The 27,284-nt window shown below is 36.6% G+C and overlaps 1 protein-coding gene across 2 annotated transcripts in view; it reads left to right on the top strand.

The window, feature by feature from the left end:
* Nucleotides 1–26,321, top strand: part of HSD17B4 (hydroxysteroid 17-beta dehydrogenase 4) — a 62,679-nt gene extending 36,358 nt beyond the window's left edge. For both annotated transcript variants that reach the window (XM_005506223.3, XM_065045332.1), the window contains exons 18-24: nucleotides 7,717–7,786; nucleotides 11,218–11,324; nucleotides 11,625–11,711; nucleotides 13,100–13,189; nucleotides 15,204–15,342; nucleotides 24,064–24,191; nucleotides 25,896–26,321. In XM_005506223.3, the coding sequence (XP_005506280.1) occupies nucleotides 7,717–7,786; nucleotides 11,218–11,324; nucleotides 11,625–11,711; nucleotides 13,100–13,189; nucleotides 15,204–15,342; nucleotides 24,064–24,191; nucleotides 25,896–25,985 (711 nt within the window). In that variant the 3' untranslated portion in view covers nucleotides 25,986–26,321. The remainder of the gene's footprint in view (nucleotides 1–7,716; nucleotides 7,787–11,217; nucleotides 11,325–11,624; nucleotides 11,712–13,099; nucleotides 13,190–15,203; nucleotides 15,343–24,063; nucleotides 24,192–25,895) is intronic.
* Nucleotides 26,322–27,284: the final 963 nt, after the last annotated feature.

The raw sequence follows: 27,284 nt of genomic DNA, 5'->3' as shown, positions 1-27,284 counted from the left end.
TTTAGAGTTGTGGGTTTGATTTTTGGTCCCTAAAATACAGTTATTTTCAGAAAATAATGCAGAAAATAATTGGCACCTGCCATGTTTCAAGTAGTGTCATCACCATCCTGTGACTAAGACTGCAGCAGTGTCCTTCCCTTCCTGAGTCATGCTTTATTTTGAGGGTGGTGTGCTAAGACCCATAGAAGCCTCTGCATAATTGAGATGTGGATATTTACATGTGGAAAGTCATCTTTTATTCTACACAGATTTGTGTTTTCATTTTAAGCATATTTAAATATTTGTGTGTGTTTTTAGAGAACACATGTGTAGATACAATATCAATGACTACTTATTCTATGAGAAAAAAGTTGTTTATTTCCAGCTTATGTTTGTTTCCTTGGAGAGATGTTATGCTTATTTTAAACAGATTAGAAGAAAAAAATTATAGAAAGGGGAGTGTTTTGAGTTAAGGTCATTTTTTGAATGAGTGCAATAAAGTCATGTAAGAGAGATGGATGGGGAAAATATTGTTACAGAACAAATGTTTTTTTGATGTCCTCGTCTCTAAAGATTGTAGTACAACATTGCCTGAAAACACATAAATTTAAATTAACTTCAGAGAATAGCACAAGAGAGCCTCCTGAGCGCCTCAGGTGATTTTTTTTCTTTTTTCCCTGTTTGTAGCATAAATAATTTGTTTCATGATAGAGAAAATGAAGTGCTGCAGTTGGTTCACAGATATGCAAAGCACACTAGAAAAACAGTGCTTAACAACAAAAGCAAAACAAAGGGATGTGAAGCCATTGCAAGAATTTGATAATGTTTTCCTAATTTGTCTGGAGATTTCAGTATGCAGAGATGATACTGTTAGAACCCTTGAAATGGTATAGTGAGTGAGTATTTGTAGTTACTTTAAAGTAGTTACTTTAAAAGATTTTACATGTTATGATGGTAATTTCAAGACTTGTACACGACACTTACCATACCATTCCCATGTTTATTCCTGTTGTGAGGATCAGAATGTAGTTTTTAATCATGACAATTTTGAAAAATAGTTAAGGACTTGGATAATACTAGAATTTTGTGTGGTAAGATGATAAAAGAAGAAAAGGTGCTGGGCTGGCAGTCATTTAATTTAAACAAGATGCGCTTCCTTATGAAGAGTTTGTTTCTTCAGCCTATCTATGCTTCTCTTAGTAAAGGATATAAAAATTATTCTCCTGTTTGAAGTTCCCAAACCTAAAGTGCTTTGTTCTTGTGGTTTAAAAGAGGCGCACTGGTAAAGGAAAGTCTTGTACATTTGCCGTGCTACTGAAAACCAGCTAATGTTCTGTGAAGCCTGTGCCAGGAGATATACATTGGTTTTAAATTTGAGAAACTTGTGGCAGGGATAAACAATAAAGACATGAATAATATGGAGTGAGGAAGGAGAAAAAATGTAGTGCCGTTTTATGTGTTTTACCTATCCTGGTTTATAGCTGTACATGTGAAGGTGTTTTAATTGAACATTTTAGTAATTCTTATTCTTGAGGGAGTCAAAGGTATGCAGGGAATAAGGTAGTGTTTGGATAAGTCCAGACCACTAAGAACACATAATTACAGACCTGAGGTAGTCCAGAAACCATACGCTTATATTTGTAGTAACAATCTTGTTAAAAAGTAGAATCCTTTGTGATCCAGGTTTCCACAAAATATATTTAGGCATTGGAAACTATTATGAGCAACTTAAACTATCTGTTTTGTTTATTTTCTGTATGCGCCTACTTTGAGAAAAATAGATGGTTCTCCGGAGGAACAAATAAGCCCCTTTATCTTTCTGTATGTTGGTTTCTACCAATTGATCTTTCCTTACCCTTGAAGAGACGATTAATTTTAAAAGAAGATATGGCAAATGGGAATCTCAGATAGTCAAAGGGTAGTTCCTTAATTTTAAGTACAATTAATTATTTAAGTGCTATGCTGAATTTGACCCCTTGAAGTATCAGCACTGCAAGTTAACTGGAAACATTTGTTGTTCCTCATGTAAGTCAGAGCTCATTGGAATGTGTAGGTGAGATTTGTGGCTGTTTTTCCTTCATCTGATTGCTTGTCTGCTTGCTCTTACTTAAAGAAGCTGTTAGGTAAAGTATACCTACATACACGCACATACACATACGTATGTGTGTATGTATACACACATATACTTGGTAAGATGAACTCTTGGGCAGAGCTCTTTTTCTTCCTAGTTAGAAGGGAAAATACATGGATAGTTGGCTTCCTTTTCTGTTAGCTTTACCACTGACCTTCATTGCAGTCTGCAGGCAAGACTGAAAAATTGGCACAGACATGTTGGATATCGCCTTTCCTTTTGTGGTCTGGCAGAACTCCTAAATTGTTAGGAAATGAGACTTGACAGCTTGTGTTATTAATTGGAGAACAATCTAACCATATTATGACTGACTTCAATCTAATGTCCCACATCAGTTGACTCCTGTCATCCTCCAAGGATGCATCACTTTTTTTTTTTTTGAATGCTATCACTCAAGACTTCAGGAAATGTCATTATTCTAGGAATATAGAAAGTAGAGCCAACAAGGCTTTAAACCAGTTCTTTTCTCATGTGGAATGTAATTTATATAATGAAGCAATACCAAAGACTGTGGTAAATGAAACAAAGTTTATTGGCAGACATGACTTGGCTGTGCTGAATCTGAAATAACCTGCTGTGTAACTCTTTTATTCAGTTCAATTTATGTGTTTTCTAACTGTGACCAGTGCCACTCCAGTTGTTGAAAGCACAAAAAAAGACTAATATCATCTCCTATATTAATGTGTCAGACTTTCAGTTAAATATAGTGATCACATTTAATTCTCTGAACCTAATTATTTCCTAAATGCTATGTTTATTTTGTTAGTGAAGCACACATATTTTTTTACTACAGTAAAAAAAAAAGGCATTTGGTAGAAGTGTTGTCTCCCAGGTAGTGCTTATTATCATCCCCCAAAATATCTGAATCTTATTACAACTTTAGTAATCAACAGCTGCATACCTAGATTAAAGCTGAGATTTGAGCTTAAACCAGGAATTTGTTGTCTTTTGTCATACATAAATAACATTTCCCAGTAACACAGCTATATGTTATTTAGTTGGAATTAAAATTTATTACAAAAGCTCCTTCATGAAAGTAGCCTCCTGAAAGCATTTGTAAAAATTAAAATTAATGGAAGAATGAAAGTGAGACCTTAGAATTTTAATGTAGTTTAAAAGTTATTTAATTATTTAATTAAATTATTTAACATCTGGCAATATGTATATGGTAGTTCTCAAGAGTAGCAGTTTGCTGTTAGATGTCAGACTTTATTGAAAAAAACTTCAGTAATGAAGAGTAATACTCTGCTTGCTTTGTAGAATTCTGTCAAAAGCAACTTTCTTTAAGTTGTCTTTTTTATTTTTTTTAAAAGGAACTAAGGTCTATTCCTCTCTAAGAGTCTCTTTCATAATGTTACAGCTTTGATATTAGTGGCATTAAGGCCTTAGCTCTTAGCAAAGAAGCTAGTGATACATCAGAGCTGCTCATCTCTATCTTTGAACAAGTACTCAGGGAAAGCATGGAGACGAGTAGAGACATAGCAAGTTTGAAGAGCAACATCTGCATGTTCTGTGAACCCTTGCTGCTGTGGGTTTTTATGTGTGTGAGTAGCAGTGTGATGCCACTCTTAGTTTCCCATTTTTCTTTCATTTGTTTGAGAACTGAGGTAAGAGAGAACAGTAAGTGAAGGGAGCAGGTGCTCTCCGCGGATGATAATAGTTAGCCCATTTCCAGCTGTCTCTTCCCACTCATCACTTCACTCCAGCTGCCTTAGACATGTTGTAGTAGAGTGTAAGTATTCACATTATCTCAGTTTGCTTTCCTGTTTCACCCTCAACCAGGACCATGTGTTTCACCACACACTCCTTGGATGTCCTCTGTGGAATGGCCTCTGTGGCACAGCATCACTTGGCTGTCCATTTGGCTTGCTCTATTGGATTTGATTTGGCTTGTAGATTACAGAATCGCAGAATCACAGAATGGTTGGGGTTGGAAGGGATCTCTGGAGATCATCTAGTCCAACCCATCTCCTAAAGTAGGTTCACATAGAGCAGATCACACAGAGATGTGTCCAGGTGTGTTTTGAATGTCTCCAGAGAAGGAGACTCCACAACCTCTCTGGGCAGCCCATTCCAGTGTTCTGTCATGCTCAAAGTGAAGAAGTTTCTCCTCATGTTTAGGTGGAACCTCCTGTGCTTCAGTCTGTGCCCGTTGCCCACCATCCTATCACTGGGCACCACTGAAAGGAGTCTGGTCCCTTCTTCTTGACACTCACCCTTGAGATACTTATAAACACTGATGAGATCCCCTCTCAGCCTTCTCTTCTCCAGGCTGAACAGGCCCAGCTCTCTCAGTCTCTCCACATAAGAAAGATGCTTCAGGCCCCTAATCATCTTTGTAGCCTGATTGCTAGCTAAGAATCCTGGCACCAGAGTATACTGCCTTCAGCAGATCTTGACTTTATTCTTCTCACTAGGTGAGATATCTTAGCTATTGCTATTTCTTGGTGATGCTGTAAGTTTCCTTCAGCAAAGTACTTGACCTCTTCTTTATCTCTTTTGGGAAGTCAAACTCGGAATCATCTGCACTAGTCTTAGATTAATATGGGATTTCTAGTATTTACTATTTCCCTAAGAATTTATGGGATAAATTAGAAGATAATGATGATAATAAAAAAGGTTTAAATAAATGTGTGATTTGAGCAAAAGTAGAATTACAGTTAGAAACTTCAGATCCAGTGATGCCATCTTACTTGTATGTCTTTGTTTTCAAAAGGAAAAACGTTTCAAAAATAGTAAACAATGTAAGTAGCCATGGTTGCACATATCCAGCTCCCACACACAAAAGCAGTAACAAGCTCTTCTACATTCCACTGTAACCGAGACTCAGAACATTTGCTGTATTGATGGGGGCTACCAGGGTAAATAAGAGAACATTAGAGTTTATTTTGAAAGCTGTACATACTTGAAGAAACAGACCTGAATATTAACAGATTAAAAATGGATTATGGACTAAAATGATAATATGAATTCAGAACTTCTTTAGTTACACTGTAATTTGCTTCAGATTTGATAGAAGAAGTGATGTTGGACATACATCACAGAATCACAGAATGTTAGGGATTGGAAGGGACCTGAAAAGATCATCCAGTCCAATCCCCCTGCTGGAGGAGGAACACCTAGATGAGGCTACACAGGAATTTGTCCAGGTGGGTTTTGAATGTCTCCAGAGTAGGAGACTCCACAACCCCCCTGGGCAGCCTGTTCCAGTGCTCTGTCATCCTTCCTCACTGAGAAGTTTCTTCTCAAATTTAAGTGGAACATCTTGTGTTCCAATTTGAACCCATTACCCCTTGTCCTACCGTTGGTTGTCACGGAGAAGAGCCAAACATACTTCCTTTGGGGAATCTTTGTTTATCACTCTGAGAGATCTGTTAACTTCTTTCCTCCAAACAGGATTTAGTGCAGTTTACCCTCATTTGGATAAACAGCATTTTTTTATGATCCCAGTCCAAAATTCTGGGAGAAGATGTGTAGTCATAAGGGATTTCCAAGGCCAGTAATGGGTTCAATGGAAATACAATCTGTTTTCAGTTTAAAAGCAGTTTTGAATTAAATTTGTGTTCAATTTTTGTATGCCATCATATAAAACTACTAAATTCTTGAACTATTCACTAGTGTTAGTTAATGGTTTTCTCTGTACCTTTGTGAATGTCATGCTAGGGGGTACTCCACAATCATTTAGTCACTGGATTTCACTTGAATGCAATGACCAAGGAATAAGTTCGGAAAGATGCACAGGTTGGCTTGTTGTGCCTCTCATGTTACGGACTGCTGGCCACTGTACATGTACAGCACATACAGGATTCAGTAATGAAAAAGCTACAGCCACACCCAGAAAACTGAAGTACAGTAGCCATATTCTTCATAATTTATCAACATATTCATAGTGTATACAATACACTAAATCTGTATTTCTCTACCTTTTACTAGTGAAAGAGAGTATTTAACATGAAGAAAAAGTCTTCTAGAAAGCTTGTTGTATTACTTTGGAGTTTTGCTGTTTCACAGAATCACAGAATGTTAGGGATTGGAAGGGACCTGAAAAGATCATCTAGTCCAATCCCCCTGCTGGAGGAGGAACACCTAGATGAGGTTACACAGGAATGTGTCCAGGCGGGTTTTGAATGTCTCCAGAGTAGGAGACTTCACAACCTCCCTGGGCAGCCTTGTCCTGGTGTTCTGTCACCCTCACTGAGAAGTTTCTTCTCAAAATTAAGTGGAACCTCTTGTGTTCCAGTTTGAACCCATTACCCCTTGTCCTACTGTTGGTTGTCACTGGTAAGAGCCTGGCTCCAGTCTCGTGACAACTCACCCTTTATATATCTGTAAACATTAATAAGATCACCCCGCAGTCTCCTCCAAGCTATAGAGACCCAGCTCCCTCAGCCTTTCTTCATAAGGGAGATGCTCCACTCCCTTAATCATCTTTGTTGCCCTGCGCTGGACTCTCTCCAGCAGTTCCCTGTCCTTCTTGAACTGAGGGGCCCAGAACCGGACACAATATTCCAGATGTGGTCTCACCAGGGCAGAGTAGAGGGGAAGGAGAACCTCTCTGGACCTACGTAACCACCCCCCTTATAATACACCCCAGGATGCCATTGGCCTTCCTGGCCACAAGGACACAGTGCTAGCTCATGGTCCCCTATGCTGCTCTCTAGTAGGTCTTTCCCCACTTTATAATGGAAGCTAGGGTTGTTCCTACCCAGATGCAGGATTCTACACTTGCCCTTGTTTATATTTCATTAAATTTTTCCCCACCCAACTCTCCAGCCTGTCCAGGTCTCGCTGGATGGCAGCACAGCCTTCTGGCGTGTCAGCCACTCCTCCCAGCTTAGTGTCATCAGCAAACTTGCTGACAGTGCACTCTATTCCCTCATCCAAGTCATTGATGAATATATTGAATAATACCGGCCCCAGTACTGGCGCTTGTGGCACTCCACTAGATACAGGCCTCCAACTAGACTCCGCCCCATTGACCACGATTCTCTGGCTTCTTTCCTTCAGCCAGTTCGCAGTCCACCGTTTTTAATATTGGGACCAGCTACCCATGAAGCTGCTAAGGGAGAAGTGTATCACAATCAGTCAATTATTTTACTCTTAAAATGGAAGAATAAAGGTTTTTCTGATCTCTGTAAGATGAATCATATCTTGAAAAAGCATGGTACTGTGTGTGTTTAAAAAAAAATAGTATGTAATTATTTTTAATTTGTGGATTAATCTGTCATGGGAGACGGCTCTCCTAAAGCAAAAGAACCTATGGACAAATTCTGGAAAATGTATTACTTCACTTTTGCCAAATTTTAGTGGAGCTGGTTCTGTATGTCAACACAGCAGGTTGTTTTTTCCTCCCATTAAGCAGTTGTATTGTTTTCTTATTTACCAAAACCACACACAGTTCTTGACACATTTCACTGGAGCTTTGACGGTTTGTCTGCACAGTAACTTTTGATTCTATGTTAACTGCTTTATTTTACAGTATGGTATCGGAGGACTAGTAAAATAGATTGTGATCAGTTTGTTAATCTGTCATATGTTTTGAGCGGCTCCTGCTTATCTCTATCAGGCACGGCTAGCCTCCCACTTTTATTTTTCTGTTTCTACAGGCTGCCTTGTATCGGCTGAGTGGGGATTGGAATCCTTTACATGTTGATCCAAGTTTTGCTGCTCTTGGAGGTGAGCTGAAGGATACCATTGTATTAACATTTAGATGAAGGATGATGTAAATGTTTTGGGTTTGTTTTTTTTTTTTTCCACTTAGGCTATGAGTGTTCAACAACCTGGACGAAGGTGCTTTTTTATAGCTGTTTTTAGAGTCACCATTAGATGTTTTCAAAGTTCTGTGTGACACTTCACCTTAAAGCATTGCTTCTTGTAGCTGGAAATGTGGAATGATGCTTGGATTTTACCTACAATGGAAACCTGTCTACTGCACTGTTGTCATTTCAGAGCTTATTGGTTGGCACTATCCCCTATGTACAATCTCTTTTTCATAAGCAAAAGTAATTGACTATGAAAGGCTTCAGAAGAAATTCTGTAAATTCTTTGAAATATAGTTATTTCCATCTGAATAATTTTGAGATTGTATTGTCTCAGTGGAACTTTATGTACTTACGTGTAGTTTTCTCAATCCCAATAAATCTCAGGAGGGCAGGAGACAGCAAGTTTCATAGCACTTCTTTCCAGTTAGATTGTTTAACTGCACTTCTTGATAGCACAATAGTTTGGTCATTTATGTAATAGTACATGCCGAAGTGATAAACCCTGGGATAAATGAACTGATTCTTGCAGAGATGTAGTTACTAAAGAAGGGTCTGTTTTCTTAAATTTCTGTTTTAAAAGTGTTTTAGTAGTCCTTTTCAGGCTTTGCTAGTAGTATAGTGTGATTACTCCAGTCAGACAGCAATTTGATTTGCTTTAGAAATTTTCCTAAATATTTATGCAGTCATGAAGACACTGGTCTGTAATAATTGGTCTGCAGTTTTTCAGTTATTCTTTTAATGTGGAAGTATCATAATATGGTGTTCTTACCAAGAGAAATAAAGCACAGCTATGCTTCTTTGTTCAGATCACGCTTAAAATACTTCCACAAATCATCTCCTTTCAATAAATACATACTAATTGCCTGGTTAGCTCTGTTTGGTATGATTCTATGTAAATTGATGGTAATAAGTAACCAAATACCAGAGTCCATAAAGAGGTTTCCATGGTTATTAAATCAGTGTGTTTGTTTGTTCAGCTGATAATTTAGGATAAATATTTAGATGGAATCACTCAATTACTCTTGAAGATGCTGGAGGAGAAAAATACAGGTTTATAATTGAAACCCCAGTGTTTAGTATAATGATGATAATGCTTTAAAAACCTTACTAATGAAGACGAGTACAAGTTTTCTACCTGCTCACACAGAGAGCACTGGCATTAAACACTGTAGAAAATGAAATTAACTCTATAGATAAGGCAATCTCTGTGTCTGAATTGAAAACTGCCACACTGGGTTCTGGAACTGTGGCAGTCTCCTGTTCATATACCCATACTAAATGTAGGTTTAAGCAAAGAAGAAAATGACTGTAGAGCTCTTTCACAAGTATTTTTTGTAGTTCTACAAAACATTTTTTCTTTGCACTTATTCACACCCCTTTTTCACTTCAGTCCTTGTAAATGTTCTCTTTGGCTGGCTCTCACCAGTGTGTGCTGGAAGAAAGCATTCAGTGTAATGTGCTCCCGTCATTCCAAGGTTATTGTTAAGCTTTCCTGTGGGTAATGTTTCAGGGGAGGTATAAACATGCGTTTTCATGTAGTGTATTCTTGTGCTTTTGTTCCTGTAACTTGTGAGTATTTCCAAGATATTGGAAAGTAAAAGCAACATTTACTTTGTTTTCATTTTAGTCTAGACAAAAAAGTAACTCGATTACCTTATAGATTTTATTTGGTTATGCATTCATTTTTTGAAGAAAATAATGGGGAGAATAGGACTGAATATATTTGTCTGTTGCGGAGTTCTGAAAATAGTGGTTGTTTTCAGTTCTTGCATAGTGAATTGAGCTACGGTTTTAAAGAGCCAACTGTCATGGTAACATTCTGTATGAGAGATGTTGAATACTGATATTTTTACAGTAAAGCCAGTAATCTGTTTTAAAATTGACTGCACAGTATCTTGTACTTTCAGAAATACTCCGTGCATAGTGTACAAAAAAAAAAAAAGTGCTATTTAAGTGTGCATATTCAAATACTTTACAGGAAAGAACTAACAGTGACAAAATAGACTCCTGTTCCTTTTAGCCTATATTTCTGTCATGTCTCCTCTCCTAACTGAAAAAGTCAAAATTTCTGTTTCTCGTCCTGGCTTCTGCTAGTCTTGTCATCCCTTTGGAACATGTCTCAGAATTCCCATCTTTTCCAACATCGAATTCTAGTGGCTTATTTGTCTTTGTCTTAAAGGTCGTTTCTTCTTCTATGTCTTCTAATTCTCTTTGGGCCAGACTTTATCCTATCTCCTCCTTTTTCTTTTTTTCCTAATTCCGCCCCCCCCCCCTTTTTTTTTTTGTTTGGCTTTGGTTTTGCTTTTTCCTTTCTATCCCAGCTGTTGTTTGTTGTGCCAACTTTTTGTACCGTGTAGATGCTACAAGGAGTTGCTTAGAGCTCAGGAAAAGCAGACTGGCAGCTGAAAGTGACAGATGAGTTCCAAGCAAAGCAACTGGTTTCAGAGCCAAAGCTGGACATCTGCAATTCATGGGGTCTGCAATTCATGTGCTGTTGCAAGCGTGATCAATTATTTATTGTTATCATTCCCTGTCAGGTCAGAGCAACCTGCTAAGGGATTAGAACATAGTCAGTACAAGCAGCATCTTTAAAACTTAACTGTTGCATTTTAGCAAGACTCAAGCCAGTTTTCAAAGGATTATTTAGTTGGGCTTTGATGGAACTGGAAAAATATTTAGCTTTAATACAGAGATTATCCTCTGCCAAGGTTCAGTTCCTGTTCCAAAGGACAGAAGTGTGAAGCAACCTGAGCAAAAAAGTCAATATAAACAAAACACTGTGATTTTATTTTTCTTTTTTGGTCAGGTGTGTTCAAAATGCATGAAATCTTTTCAGGGCTTCTTCTACTTCTAAGTAAAGTAAATCCTGAAGTGTGTAGTACGTGTGAAGATTTTTGCCAATTATGAATAGGAATTAAAAGTGGGAAACCTCAAATAATATTGGTATCAACTCTTTTTAATCGGTACAAAACCTGTTACCCTTAATATGCTTACTTCTGTGTAACTGTGTTTCTGATGTGCCAATGCATGTATACGAAAACAGTCAATCTCCTTATTTTTAGTTTTATCACCTCTGCGAACAGAAACTAAACCTACTTGTGAGTCTTAAATAGCATAGGTAGTGTTGGAGTGCCAGTTCTCATTGAGCACTTTCCTTTGCCTTGAAGTAGAGGAAGCAGTGAATGGTAGCAGACATTTTTTCAGTGAGATAATCCTTTTCCTTTTTTTAAAATCTAATTTAAGAGCATTATTGGAGGAAAATACTATGATTAAATATACATATTTGTAGAAGCAACATATGTACTCCTAATATTACAAATGCTAAAATGTTACTTTTTGAAACAGGATTTAAGAAGCCTATACTTCATGGACTATGCTCCTTTGGGTTTGCTGCTAGAAATGTTTTGAAGCAGTTTGCAAATAATGATGTGAACAGATTCAAGGCAATCAAGGTGTGTGTCTTCCTTCTTTGCAGTTAATTTTCTTGATTTTCTGGTTTTAATGCAAAAAAAAAAAAATCCTTTGGGATGAGAAAAGGCTTTTGCACTGTGTCAGTTGCCACAATTGCTTTTACTTATTGCTTCTATCTAGCATGTTTGCTTAAATATTTAGCCTTTCTGCATTGCTAGTTGACTGATTTTTCTCTTTGTTGTTTTTTCTCATTTTGGTGGAGGCTATGCTTTTAAGCTTTGCATGTATGTATGACAGATCTGTTCACAACCCCACCCTTTTTTTTTTCCCCACCTTTTTAGGTTCGCTTTGCGAAGCCAGTCTTTCCGGGTCAAACTTTACAAACAGAAATGTGGAAGGAAGGAAACAGAATCCATTTTCAGACCAAGGTCAGAACACACTCACCATTGTGGGCTTTAAAGAAGAATATGTTGGTTAAAAGACTGGGGATACGAGGGGAAGTGAAAAAAGCAGCTCGTCAAGAACAGCATTGAAAAAGGTTTTGTAAATAAATGAATAGAATTAAATAGTCATACTTATATTATGGTGATTTTCTGTGTGATTCCAGTAAAAATACCATTATTTTCATCAGATTCGATACACTCCTGATAGTAAGTAGAATCAGAACTCATTTCATCATGTTGCATTATCTGTGTTTGTCTATTCTGGACGAGCAAGAAGTAGTCGTTCTCCTTAGCTCAGCATAATTTGTACTTGTTTTCTTCTTGTTTTTCCACAAGTGTGGAATTAACTTATTTTGGAGAGAAATTATAGTGTTTAACAGGATTATAGAAAACTATGTTGTTCCAGCAGTTAGGAATTATGGAGATTTCTTAATGGCCTGGTGGCTTTGTCTGAAAGAAAGCCATCTTTGTACTTTTGATAAAATGAGGTTAAATCATACTGAAAGCAGACATGTAACAGCGATATGATGGATTAAATAAATTCCCAGCATTGTCTGAAGTGCAGTGGCAGTGGTGACAAGCAACTAGGCATGATTTGAGTAATCTTTAATATCTAGTCTTTCTGTGCAAGAAGCTAGGCTGTGATATTGGATATTCTTCCTCTTTGGCTATTGATAATGTAATTCTCTATATGCATTTTTAGTGAATAATTTTGCGACCTTCTGTTTGATGTCCTAAGTCAGAACAGTTTATCAGACTCCTTAAAGAGACAGTGCCAAAATGAAACCCAGCTGCTCTTCTAACTTAACTATTTTTAAGAAATAGAACTGAAAGGAATTGAGGTGTTTTTCCCCTTTATTCTTCTAGTATTTCTGATTTTACAATGTTTAAAAAAATGTTTGCAGTCCAAGTTGCAGTATAAGACACCTGGAGATAACAGAACCCTCTAGGCAAACTCTTGGTAGCTGTGTCTCCCCTTCCAGGAAGAACATTTTAGAACAATGTTTTTCTCAGAACTGTTTATGAATTAACATTAATAGTGACTTATAAGATTGGAGGTTAATTTTCAGATAAATGAGGTATATATACAATTTTGTGAACAGAAAAAACAACAATATATTTTTATATAATTTCTCAAGAAGCAAATTATTATGTAGTTTGAGGAGCTGTTTACGAACTACAGTATACTAACTTGCCTCAAGACTACAGTGCATGCATGGGGCGTTCTTTTTCCCATCTGGAACTTTTTTTTTTTTTTCTCTTTTCTTCATCTCTGATTTTAAAATGTAAGGAAGACTTCTTGATTGCCCTTCTGTTGTGACTGTTTGTGAATATGGGAACCGTTTAATGTAATTTTTTTTCTACCATTACAGGTCAAAGAGACTGGAGAAATTGCTATTGCAGGGGGCTATGTGGATATAATACCAGCCTTGGATAAGCCAACTGCTCAGGAGCCTCTGAAGGTAGCAGGAAACAATAGAAAGTTTAACTTTCAAAGCAGCATAGTTAGGCTTTATTTTTGTGAAAAAAAATGTGGGCAAAATGTTTATATCATCAGTATTATTTGCAGTAATTAGATGAGTTCTGAGATGTGAATACACACAATATGTAATATACAGAAGTTTGTGGATCTGTTTGAGGGGAAAAAAAAGGTGTTTTAGGATATGCAAGATGGCTGATGAAGTTTGAAGAGCTTGATACCAGTTCACCTGTTACAAAACACCACTGAGGGCCACAAGTTTTGAACTTGCATAACTTCAGATTGAAATTAGTCTGTATAACTTGGGGCTGTACCTGTTAAATGAACTTTTTTTTTTTTTAATTTCATGTGTGTTGAAGATCCAACTCAATGTGAGTTGTAGAAGTGTGTGATCTCAATTTTTTCAGAGAGACATGGAGAGGGTGGCAAGTAAGTGTTAGAATAAAAGAATTACTGAAAATGACGTAGTGTGCTCATAGAAAAGAGCAGTTTTGGCATTGAATTATTTCGAAAGAAGGGTCTGACTGCTTCTTGTGGTTTGGACTAACATGTGATATACATTTTATATTTTAAAAAAATCTCATGTGTGCATGCATTAATCCTGGGTTTAAGTAGTGGTCACTTGCCACAAAAGTTGGAACTGTACATACAGTGCTGAGAATGTCCTGGGTTCTTAATGTGGTCTAAAAGACACAGGTGAACAATGCATTGCTTTAATAAACTACATTTTTTTTTCCTATAGATTCCAGGCTGCAAAGGATAAAATTTTAATGCATTGAATTTTATTAAATACTGAGATAGTATCAGTCACATAAAACTTGTGGGATATTCCTGGAATCTGTTTCTTTTTGCTGATTGTGTTCATTACTCTGAAATTCTGAACTGTTGCCAAATCTGCATTTGAAGTTCAAACATATACACATTTGAACTTTTCATTGAAATAATTACAGAACGTGGTGTGGTTTTGTTTTATATTTTATTTTCTTTGCTTTCCTGGGTGTTTTGTTTTGTTTAAGCTTACTCTGAGAAATTAAGGTGCTTTGACAGAAGTTTGCTGACAGAGGCAGGCATTCAGCAGGGAAATTAGACTGAGTGAGTGAAGATTGGCAAATTTAGATGTTGTCAGAAACTCTGTTATATAGTGAAGGATTTTATTCTTAATGAAAGAGGTGATAAGGTGACAGCATGAGGGGTGTTGCAGCCTGGTGTACAGATAGGTACAGCAGAACAGCAAAAGCCGTGGGAACTTCTTTGCTCCAGTTCCACCTAGGTGAGAAATGTCACCGAAGCAGCTGTTTGAAGAGTAACATTTTATCCAGTACAAATATTTGTTGAAGAAAGACAAAGAAAGGTGTGCAAAATAATACTGGAAAAGTTGAAAATGTAAATGTAACTAATCCTAGTTACATTTATACAGTCCTAAAATTACATTCAGCCTTTTGAAGGTAACCGTGAGGCTGATGTGGCCCACAGTGAAATGAGCTGGACACCCCTGACTTAAGTGGTAGACACCTTGTGGCTGCACTGGAGTTCTGACAATGTTCGTAGTGCAGTATGTTTTGAGTGTCTTCTGTGTCAAGTTAAAGTAATATATTGGTTAAAGCATTTACGTATTCTAAAGAGTAACATGTCATTTGCACTGGAAAAAGTGGCAATGGTTATCCTCGAAAGCGAATAGAGGGCAATTTAGAAGCCCATAAAGAGCTCTAATTATAAAGCATATCTCAAACTGTAGTGATAAATGACAAAAACTGTAAAAGCAAGATTTGAAATAATTCTCAAGGAAGAGTCCATGAAGTATTTTCTGCTTGAATATACTATTTAATGCTGTGACAATTGCTAGAGGTGATTATTTGTGGTGGAAGAAATCTCAATTGCATTTAATAATTCTGCAAGAGAGACTTTCCTGCACACAGTGCTTGAACTAATAGATGTATTTAGTACTTTTAAACAGTTTCAATTTTAAATTCTTTACACTCACTCTCTTTTTTTTTAAGACTGTAGGGCTGCAGAGTGACCTTGTGTTTGAAGAAATTGGTTGTCGCATAAAAGAGATGGGAAATGAATTGGTAAAGAAAGTAAATGCTGTATTCCAATGGGACATCACTAAAGATGGAAAAACAGCAATGCAGTGGAGTAAGTTGTGGCTTTTATATAATGCCTTGATGCATTTTTTTTAATTAAGTGAGATTAATTATACTCATTCTAATTAAATGGATTTCTTGAAAATAAGTGTAAGATAGTAGATGCATATTCACTGGGACCTAAAAATTTAAATGCATACTGAATGCACAAGTGACAAGGTCAGATAATCTTATGTAATGGCAGTTACTAACCTTTCTAGGAATACACTTCTCTAACTTGCACATTCAGATGTAGTTGTATGCAAACCTTCCTCTGGAACAAGAGTGCAACTCCATTTACATTTTTAAAATGGATCATGACTGCACTTAGAGCTGCAAGTTAAATTAACCAACTAGGAGTTCTGTGCTACAGTAATTAGTCTGTGATGTACAAGCTAACTAATCTGAAGTATTTATTTCTATTGCATTGTTCTTGTTACTTTAGTGAAAATATAGCCCAATTTGTTTCCATTTAAGTTTTCTGAGACTGAGGTTTAATTAAGGTGTGATGATGCTTAGCCATCCTTGAAACATGGGACTGGGTTGATGAAGAGAAGCTAAAGCTTGTGACAGCAGTATGTCAGAGGGGAGGTGTTTCCTGGTAAGGTGGATTCCACAAGTATGTGAAACTTTCTGATGGGGGCAAAACTACTACCTCAAAAAACTTTTCTTAAATTATCTTTACTTAAATTCTCTTCCACTCAGTTTCTAACAGTCTAATTTTTGTAATTGCATATGTTTCATAATCTTTGGAATTATTATTTGGTTGTTGTTGTTTGTGGGGGTTTTTTGTTTGTTGTTTGTTTGTGTGTGTTGTTTTTTTTTTTTCTTTTTGTCTTGAGGTGTCCTAAACGGTGTATTAATAGAATGCAAAATTTTCGAAAGGGATAAACCATAGTCAGGTTGTAACTTGGAGGCATATGCTTTTTTGTGGAGAAATGCAAGTCATGGGGTCAAGTCTGTCACTTAGACTGCTTCATTTTGGTTGGTCTCAGTGGTTTTGGGGAGATAGAGCCGAGGTGGGCTGCCCATTGACAGGCCGAGGGGAGTGAGTGGCATGTTGGTAAGTCAGATTTGGTCTGCATTGTGTTTTGTCTCGTGGACTGTCACTTTTTTAAAACTACTGTTAAATCTTTGCAATATCTGTTCTGAACAAATGGTTACTGTGTTTAAGAAACAACTCTTCCTTTTACGAAGCGGTGTAGAAACCTGTGATTTCATTTTCTTTTTTTTTTTTCCAGACAGTAACCAGCAGAGATTCTGAGCAGCAAGACTGCTTTAAAAGGTTCAGGAAAAATGTCGTACATAGATTGATCATGATAGATTTGTTCTATGTCTCTTTCCTATTAAGACTTTTTTTTTGAGAGATAAAGGGTGATTTCCACTCAGATAGCAGTTAATCAATATATTGGATATACCTGTGTAGGCTGAGTACCTATACATCAATATGAGAGGGTGGTAAATACTGTATAATTCAACTCACAATGTCTGTCTTAAAACTCATTATTGCTCTTAATTATTCTTATGGTCTCTACCGTTTTTCACTTTTATACTCAGTAATTTTAATGATAGTCCTGTGTAGAAACTGGACAGAAGGTTTTGAAGTCTTTTTAGTGTTCTTGCTTATATTTTTAGAAGTTATGTTAGAAACACATAAACTCTTGAAGTGGATACTTGTGTTTGTAGTGATTCTGTGATCAATCAGTCTTGTCTGTTGTTACATGTGTAAGTAAATGTAATTTAAGTGATGGTCATGTTTATAGTGACAACCAGGAAACTACTTTATCTTCAAGATCATTTATGTTTGTCACCTAAACTCAGTGTTATGTATGTTTGAAGAGTGAAGGGGCAGATCAATGGAAGAAAAAATCTGATGATGAGTGTTCAAGAGACGAATTAAATTTCTGACTCAGGAAGACCTTAAGCTGAATGCAGAACAGGCACACTTTTGAAGACTTGGGCCTGAGCAGAGGCCTGACCTGCTTCATGAGACAGGGTTTTATTAGTGGGGCAACAGGTGGCTGTTTCTGCCATTGTATTGAGAGAGATTTTAATCCTGCTTTGAGTAACTCAAGAGTCAGCCTTTTCTGTTTTTCAAATGAAGCTTGTCCTCTCTTCTGTTTCTTGCTGAAGCAGTGGGAGGGAAGTACTGTCTTCTTCCAACGCTTGTTTCCCTAGCTAAAAGGGATTAAATAGGCATAATTTTTCTTTGCCCCATTCCCTATGCTTCTGTTGCAATACACAATTTCTGTACTTACGTATGAATTTGGAACTACTTAATGCTCCTTGTGGGATGATGGGTGGACGAAGAAATCTAATATTTTAAACATTTCCTGCAGTTTACAACTGTTAGGAACTTAAACCAAACATTTCCAAAATCTCGGAAAAGTTACTGCAAATTTTAATGCAGCATGAGGCAATTCTTTCAAGCTTAGATGTCAAAACAGTGACTAGTGTTTACGAATGACTGTAGCCTCTGTGGTGTCGCAAAAATGTAAGGCTGAATGTAAATATCTAGATGACAAGAAGGGTGTGTTTAGCAAATTTAGGTGATATTTCTCATCAGGAATATTGGCATGCAAGTACTGCCTTTGTATATTACTTTTTCAAATAATGTTCTGTGTCATCCCATGGTTTGCTGAATACTTTTGTATGTCTTTTGAGATTTCAAGTAGTTAAACAAAGCCAGTCTTTCCCAACAAAGGAATGAGAAAGCAAAAGTTGGTTAAAATTAAATATTAATATTTTAAATATTAAATTTTAATGTCAAAATATTAAAATACTTGTGTAAACTCATTGGCAGTGTGTTAGCAGTTGTGATAACTGTAGTGTCAACTCTTGCATTTTGTCCTTAAGTGGATTAATAGCATACTGCTATTGCTGTCTGCTTAGTAGTAGATTTCTAATGGCAAGGTATATCTACATGATTGGGTATGTTTTTAAACACTACTCTAGTAATTTAAGAAAACCCAAACAAACACAAAGCAGAAAAAGACCTTCCAGAGACAAGCATTTAAGATTATTAAGCTTAATGCTTTTTGCTTGTCTGCATATGTTATTATTCACCCTTCAAGAGTATCATAATGTACTGTCTCTTCTACAAGATGCCAGCATAATTCAATTTGCTGGGTGAATGTGGCTTTGCATTCAAAGAAGGACAGCTTTCTTGCAGTTGAGATATTCTTGATAACCCTGAAGATTTCTGACAGAGCTTTGTATGGTCATCACCAAGACTTCTGTAATGCACATGAAAAATGACAGCCAATTTAGAATATGTAACATTGACAATGCCATTATGTGGCTTGAATGCTTGACTTTTTCTGTTGTTAATGGAATGGAAGTTTCTGTACATAATTATAAATTTTAGCCTTTGACAAATTAATTTTTTACTTTTGAAATTGAAGATGATAGTAAGCTGTTACCTTTCCTCTAGCTTGAATTTAATCGTGTCACTATTTTGACCAGTTTCAAACCTGCTTGAGATTTTAATGTTAGTCATTAGAACTGCACTTCTTTACACTACATTTAAATTTGGCCAACTGATTATTAGTTCATCTTCTGTGTATACTAATTTTAAATCTGTTTTCTAAATGCTATGCTAAGTTAGATTATAATGATTTTAAATTATCTTTTCTTAAAGTCAAATTGCAGTTTTGAGAGCCGTAATGTACCTAGCTACCATTAAGCAAAGAGGAAAATATGAAAATTACTTTAGAATTTTGTTCAAGTGGATAAATATTGTGTATTCCTTCAGTGTATGGTCAAAATTCTTGATGCTTTTATTGAAACTGAAATGTCAGGAGGTAGATTGCTTTAGGCCTTGAGTTGATGCTAATTGTTTCATTATCTGTCTTCTTTTTAGATCTCTCTTATAAGGGCCTCCCAGGCCTTTACAGGCAGTGTTTGTTGTTCTTTTGGGCTACCTGCTAGGCCTCTTTATTGATTTTTTTTTTTCATAGTTGTGCAGGTTTGACTTTTAATTTTTTTACTTGTCACTTTTGCACAGCTTTATGCTGTTGTGAAAACTGCAGCAATTGACAGCACTAGAAACAATCTGGGCCCCGCAGCTCATTACTGTCTTACTCAATGATTGTAGCTACAGCATCTTCTGCTAATGTCCTTGAGCCTCTTAAGATCTGAGAAGAGGCTGGGAGGGAAGCAAATAAGAGAAAGGAGCAATATGAAGGACTGCTGTGAAATTTGTTCTCACATGCACAGTTGTTCTGGTGGTATTTGTTGTTACAGAGACACTTCTTGATGGTATTGTTAATATTAGTAACATCAGTTTGTTTAATTAGCTATGACTTCTACTTTTATGCAGTTCTCTGTGGATGGTGTGAAGCCATGGGGAGGTGTAGAACCATTGATGTTGCACACAGGATGTGAAATTTAGCTCATTTGCTATCTAAACGATGTTGAACTGTAGCCACTGACAACTGGTCTTAATTAGTGGTATTTCTTTATAGAAGCAAGCTGTTCTAATTTAGCAGGATGCTGAAAATCCTCTTAAGAAGATAAAGCAATACGATTTTGGCAGTATCAAAACCTAAGGAATAAGATAAGTGGTACTGGAGCTATCTTTTCCTACATTTTAACAAAATTCTTAATTGAGATTCCCCAACTTCGACTCTTTCAGTTGGCTTTACTACCTAAAGTGTGCTTTGTTCTCTCCTGAGACTTCATTGCAGCCTTTCAGTACCTAAAGGGGACCTCAAAGAAAGCTAGAGAGGGACTTGTAAGGGCATGTCGTGATAGGTCAAGACTTGGTAGCTTCAAAGCAGAAGAGGGTAGATTTAGATTAGGTATAAGGAAGAAATTCTTTGCCATGAGGGCAATGAGGCACTGGAGCAGGTTGTCTAGATAAGTTGTGGATGCTCCATCCCTTCAAGTGTTGAAGGCCAGGTTGGCTGGGGCTTTGAGCAAAATGGTGTAGTAGAACATGGCCCTGCACATGGAAGGGGGTTTGGAACTACGTGATCTTTAAGGTCCCTTCCAACCCAAACCATTCTATGATTCTATGAAGTTTCCTCCTTACAGCGGATGGAAAACAACCCCCAAAACTTGCTCTTTTTTGTTTCCCCTGCTCCAGGAGAAAAATAAAAAAATAATTATCATGTATGTTCCTAATTCTTCTTGCTTCCTGATAGACACCTAGCCCAGAGTATTCAGATGACAACTGAGACTAAACTATGGCAGTGGTACAGGAACAAATGGTTATAAACTAGCAATGAAAGAAATGAGCTAAATACCAGAACAGATTCCAACCATCAGAGCAGAAAAATTCTAGCTTTCCAAAATGACCAGCGGGGGTGCCTTCTTGTAAAGTATAACTTTATGAGATAAAGCTGTATAACAGTGGGCTGCTGTAGCAGGGAGCAGTCTTGATGCAAGTCCCTCATCTGTGTCTTCTACATATCTCGTCACTGCAGCTTGCATGCTGCACTATGACAGCAGCAGCCAGCTTGATAATAACTTGGTACTGGCATAGCTGTGTCACTGCTCAGGTAGCTGGTGACCTGGGCAGCTTCCCGGTAACGACCTTGTGCACAGCTAGTGCAGATCCACTGCTAGCAGTAACAGATGAGCAGCCTAAAGGTGTCTCTGGTGTTCTTTGTTCCAGCAAACATGTAGCCCTCCATAGCTGCTGCACATACAGCTCTTCCGGCCATGCACATTCTGCCCACCTGGCAGAAAAACAGAATCAAAAAGTTTCAGTGGAACAGTAGTTATTCCTCAATTTTTTGTTTTTACTTGTATACATTAAATGTTACATTATAGTAATTAAATATCTATGAATTTTTATTGTTCATAAGATGCTATTGTCAGAGACATAATAAATAGGTCAAAAAATTTATATATATGTATATATATATTTATATATTTTTTTTGTTTATCTATCTATCTATCTATCTATTTATTTATCTAGGCTAAAACACTAGACATTTAAATTATATAGCAGGTAGCCAGTGAGCCCGAAACCCTAAGATTTGGGGCAGTAGTTTTGTTTTGCCTTCAAAGAGTGCCTTACCATTTCTAGGAGAGAAATACTAAGCAGTCAGATTATTGGTTGGTTGGTTGTGGTTTTTATTCTGCTTTACAGAGACTAAGTAACTGCAGTACAAGATTCTTCCTTCAAAACAAATGGAACAACGTGTCACCCACTGTTCGTTGCCTGAAGTCATACTGCATCATAAATTATTAAGCAGTTTTGTCATAATTTGTCAGATGTTCCCAGTCAACTACACATAATGATTTCTTTCCAGTTGTCCTACCAAAGTTTTATTCTTTCAAGAACTGGAAAAGAAGTATCTTCTGCCTTCAGCAGTGCTTTTGAAAGAATGATGAAAAACAACAGATTGGTAAAATCTTCTGAGTACTGCTCTAGAGAGCCGTTAACTATCAGCTAACAAACCTCAATGGCAATGTCTTTTCTCTACGGAAGGAGATGTTGAAATGAAGTAGCTTAACTCTAAAAAAACGATAAATATTTTATAACCATTGAAAACAAAGGCAGTTTTACAGTAATAACATACTATTAGATTTATCTTTGTGAGCTTTTTTTTAGAATTTCTAATAAGTTATAATTTGAAATGGGTTAAGGCTTTGATGTGACTAAACATAAGACAGTTTTACCCGTGGTACCATGATTATTCAATGTTTACAGGCATATTTGTGCTTTGAGAGTTTACAATTAATTATAGATGTGGATTGATAAGCGGTGCTCTTGAGACTTGGATAGGAAATGGAGAAGAACAGGGATTGTAAATATGTTAGGGTTTACTATATTCAGATTAAAATCTAGGAGCTGCTAGAACTTGCATGAGTCATTACACCTTTGTAATTCTAACTTTTTGTTATCTAAATTTTACACTGCTGAGACTGATGGATGAGTATTGTCAATGAGATATATCAAAACTGTTTTACCAGCCAGTGTTTAGTAGAGAAGAAGAGGGTCTGCTTGGTCCTGGGAGATGTTATGTCAGGTTTTCAGCATCCTGGTTCCCTTCTGGAACAGTCTGAGAAGGGCAGGGACAGCCAAAGATAAAATGCATGCAAAATGAAACACAAGAAGGAACTCATGCTCTTTTGTTTTGTGAGGTCCGGAAGTAATTAAAAATAAATAATTAGGAACTATAGGCATCCTGGAAAACCACATGTGTGTTTTGTAAACTTATACCTGGGGCTTGCTGACCCATGCTGTTTGGCTCAAAGAGAGCTCGGTTTGGCTACATTGGTGTGGTTTGTTACATTGCTAACATTTGAGTAGAGGTGTATTTTAAAAGCACATTGATAGTTAAGCTTGGTTAACTTAATCTTAGGAGCTGGTATCCACTGTGAGACTTGTTTGTTTGGTTGGGTTTTTTTTTAAGTATTAGACTGTGCCTGTGTAACTTGCAGTAGCAATGTCTAAAGGCTCACATACAATGTTAGATTACAGATAATAGTAACTGTTTTGGATCAATAGAGTGTTACACAGCTTCTACCCACAAACACGGAAGGCGTAGATTGTTACAGCTGGTGCTCACTAATTTTTTTTTTTCTTTTCCTCTTATTGCATTAAGTTAGTGACGTTCATTAAACCTGTTCCTGAAGATCTAAATTACCTGAAAATCAAGTGGATAATAATAATGATCCAGCATGTCATTGTACACTTAATTCCCCTTCTAGTTCTAACTGGAGAGATATTACTTAGAACAGATTTCAGAAAATGAAAGGCTGTACAGACCAGGAATAGTTTTTGTCTCTTTGAGTTTAGTTTACGTTACCCTTTCAGAAAAATTATTTGGAAAAAAATCCTTCAGATAACTTATGCAGAAATAAGTCTCCATAGTTAGGCCAGTGTCTTAAAACTTGGCAACTAAGAGAAACTGACAGTTTTAGTATTGGCTAGGCAGCCATACTTCTGTGATTAGAGATGTCATGTCCTTACGGGAATGTCCACTCGAATAATTTTGTTTTATGGTTAAAACAGGGTCACCGAGAGGAAAAGGTGTAAATGGAAAGACTGGGAATTTGCAGACCCTGAGAATTATTCAGCAGGGCACATCCTGTCAAAATAATCTTCTAATATTCTTCTAAACAAATGACACAATACCTGATAGTGTTAGCCTTTTAATAGATTATTTTGGCAAGTCATTTGGTGTGGGAAAAGAACACTCTGAAGCTCCAGACACTTTGAGGAATTTTTGGCTTTCCAGAAGGAAAAGACAGATAATTGGCAAGGTTTTAAATATTCTTTGCATGAAGAAGAACAGCAGGCTATATTGCCTGTGGGGCAGAACAGGGAAAATGCTGCATGTTTGAACACCACCATATTTGCCTTCTCTGAATATGAGATACTGTTTTAAAACATTAGAGACTTATTACTGACTTAAGCATTTTGCAGCAATTGCATAGATCAGTATCTTCTGAATCTTAAGTGTTGTTTAAAAATGATTTTTGCCATCTATACAAGAACAACCAAATGACAGTCCTCGCTGTAAATCCCCTTCTCCTTAGTACAGGAATATTTTTTTATTTTATTGTAATCTCAATTATTTTATTTCATTAAAGATGAAGAATTGAAAGGTTTTCATTTTCTAAGTGGCTGTTAGTTCAAGATTTATGTTTATATTGGTTGCTTCAGAGTCATTGATATGGTTGTTCATAGTAATAGGTAAGGAAAGTTGTGTTCTTCAGACTGAAGGTTTTATTTTAATTTTGAAATAAAATTATCCTTGCTGCTTCTTCTCAGCAATTGACTTGAAGAATGGCTCTGGAGCAGTGTATCAAGGACCTGCAAGAAGTTCTGCTGATACCACCTTCACTCTCTCTGATGAGGATTTCATGGATGTGGTACAGCGGAAGACCAACCCCCAGCAGGTAAAACCTGGGTGTCACAGACATACTTGCATGAGGAAATATTACTTGCCTTAAATCAAGCTCTGGTTGATGACTGCATTCTGAAATTGCAACACTGGATATTTTGATAGTGCAAACCAGATTCAGATGAGGTATAAGCACATCATTGCCCTATACTGAATTAATCAGAAGATATGGAATTTGTTCCATCCATGATTTGCAATGTTAGGGTTTGTCAGTTTGATTGCTCAGGCTGTTTTGATTGGCCACATTGCAGGAAGTTGGTATTTGTTGCAATATCCTCATTTACTGCTACTACTGCAGCAAAGAGAAATCTGGGAACAGTACATGCATGTAGATCCATTGAAACTGGTCAAAATTTGCCCAAACTAGGTAGATTTTTAAGGGAAAACAATATTTAAGAAAGATGTGTAACCTGGATCTGCACTTTTAGCTTCTTAGAGTAGTCAACTGCTTAAAACTAGTAATGGTACTAACAAAAATGCCTTGTATAAATGGAAATTAAACTGTCACAAATTTAATATGTAAGCTTACAGATTAAAGCTTGAGCAAATGAAAACTTTAATTAAGCTCATCATATATCAAACAGTTCATTTTCTTTGATCCCAAGCAGAAGTTGTTGGAGACTTTGATTGTAAAATTGGAGACGATGATGCCAAATATTTGTTCTAAGTCTTGCATACCACATGACCCTCTATATAGTGCAGGCATAAAGCATAAACAAACAAGATGTTGATGTATAATCTTCAGAGTGCTAAAGAACAGTGATTGCAATTCCAGAACATTATCTTTTCTTAGGTATTAGTATTTTCTTTGAGTTTCTCTGAAGTTTTTAATCTAAAGGAGCTCAAAGCATCTATTAAAATTCTTTTTTGCTGGCTTTCTCTGTTCCTTATTTGAATGTATTTCAAGTTAATGGAACTGTGCAAAAGCACATTGTTTCAGAACTTGCAAAGGGCTTTCAAATTGCAAAGCCACAGTGAGGCAAAACTACTAAAAAAATATTGAATTAGGTTGAAAGAGGGTATACAGTTCTTTGAAGTAGGGACAATAAAAATGTAATATACCAGCATTTCAGTGAAAATACTGATTGATCTGTGAAATGCAATGAAATCATGTTTCATTCCTGTTTGTTTTAATATGCTGAGTATACAGCCAGTGCATTTCTTTTGAATATGTGTGTATGAACATTATGCAAGTTCCTATTTGGATTTCTTATGAATTTGAGTGAGTAGCTGACCTTTATATTAGGCCTTGGATTTTCATTAAATGGCCTTTTTATCCCATTTCCTTAATTCATATAAGGATCTATAGGTATCTATAATGTAGAGGGGGAGGACGGGGAGCTTTAATTTTGTGCCCTGGCAAAGTTTCACTGTTAGCTTCTGTGAAGAAGTTAGTGTCATACCCTACGTGTAGAAAAGAAATGGAGACCACTGAAGTTGTTTTGTATTTATTTCCACCCCCCCGCTAAGTGATAGACTTGGCCTTGCCTGCACTCTAGATAGAAAACTGTGATTCGGGATGATATTAAAATTGAACTTGTGTGTTTTTTTGTTGATGACCAATGGGTATTGTGCACTGAAGGTTTTCTCCTGAGCACTAAACAACCACATTTATCTTTGGCGTCTTGTTTGGTTCTAGCAGCTCTTTTGATAGTGGTTGAACAGTTGAATATATTCTTCTCCCATCTGCTTTTTGTAGGCATTCTTTGCTGGTAAGCTAAAAGTGAAGGGGAACATCATGCTGAGCCAGAAACTGGAAATGATCCTGAAAGATTATGCCAAACTCTGAGCTGCTTGATCATGTACCACAGCAATGAAGAACAACAGAAGATAGAAACTTCTATTAGTTCAGCTTCAATGATAGAAACATTTACAGGCTACTTAACATGAATGTACTGATTTACTATGCTGCCAGTATACAAGCTGTTTTAATTGCTGTAGACAGATAATTATGAAATGAACATTAATATTGCCCCTTTTTGTGTTTCTCAGCAGTGGTGGAGAATCATACTTCTCTCATTGCACACTTTTATCTAAATAAAATGTATGTAGTTCTTACAAAGATGAATATATATCTATATTAATTCTGAAGAAAATTAAACCAACACACTTCTTTGATATCTCCTTTTATGTGTCTGTCAGTCTTCATTTATATTGCCTTAGGTACACTGTCTAATTTCAATGAATGTAGCTGGTTTATTATTAAAATGAGCACTATATTTTGTCTTAAGCTCTCATGATCCCATTAAAACACCTGAAGGTGGAAGTCAGTGCTGTTTATTTACATGTTGTAATTATGTGTTTTTTCCTGTACGGGAAGAGTCTCTTGAACTTTAGGTCTGCCTGCCTTATTTAAACAGTCCTTTTTATGTAAGTTACTCTTATAAATTACGTGGGAAATGGTAAGCATTATTCTTTAGGGGAAACGTTTTAATCTGAAAGGTATTGCACTGTGCCAAAACCTGTCACTGTAGCCAAATTGTTCTTCATGTAGATTCATTCTTGTCAGGGCCAGCATCATGGCAACAGGAGAAGAATGAGTAAATTCCTAATTTTGTACCTATGGCCAAAACTAAGGTAGCAGCTGTGGCCATATGTTTTCCTAAAGAAAGTATGCTCTTAATCTCTGAGTGTCATATGAACACCTGGAAGTTTGATTTCACCAAAGTAACCAACATTTTATGTGCTCAGTAATTTTTTTCTCATTCATATTTGTTCTACGTTGGTACCTTTTGAAGAATTCAGGCCATGTAAGACTTGTCTCCTTCCTCAGAATGACAAAATAATTTGCTTTATCTAAGGGTGTTTTTTTTTTAATATTGCAAAACTGGAAGGTACATCACTGCCCTGACTGTGTAAGTAGACTGTAGCCATTAAAGAGCCTTTTGGGGCTACAGATAAATTTGACGGTTTGAGGACAAATTCTACATGCTGTAATACTGAGTCAAATTCTCCACAAATTTATTTCTTCACAGCTGTCCTGTCAGCCATGCTTTCATTCAGGCAGAGAAATATGAATCTGAAGCATGTCAAGTATCTCACATAAATTACATTGTGAATAGATGTGAGACAGAAAAAATGTGATGTT

Source organism: Columba livia, chromosome Z, assembly GCF_036013475.1.
Source record: "Columba livia isolate bColLiv1 breed racing homer chromosome Z, bColLiv1.pat.W.v2, whole genome shotgun sequence".
NCBI lineage: Eukaryota > Metazoa > Chordata > Aves > Columbiformes > Columbidae > Columba > Columba livia.
This window is presented reverse-complemented; position numbering and strand designations above follow the sequence as displayed.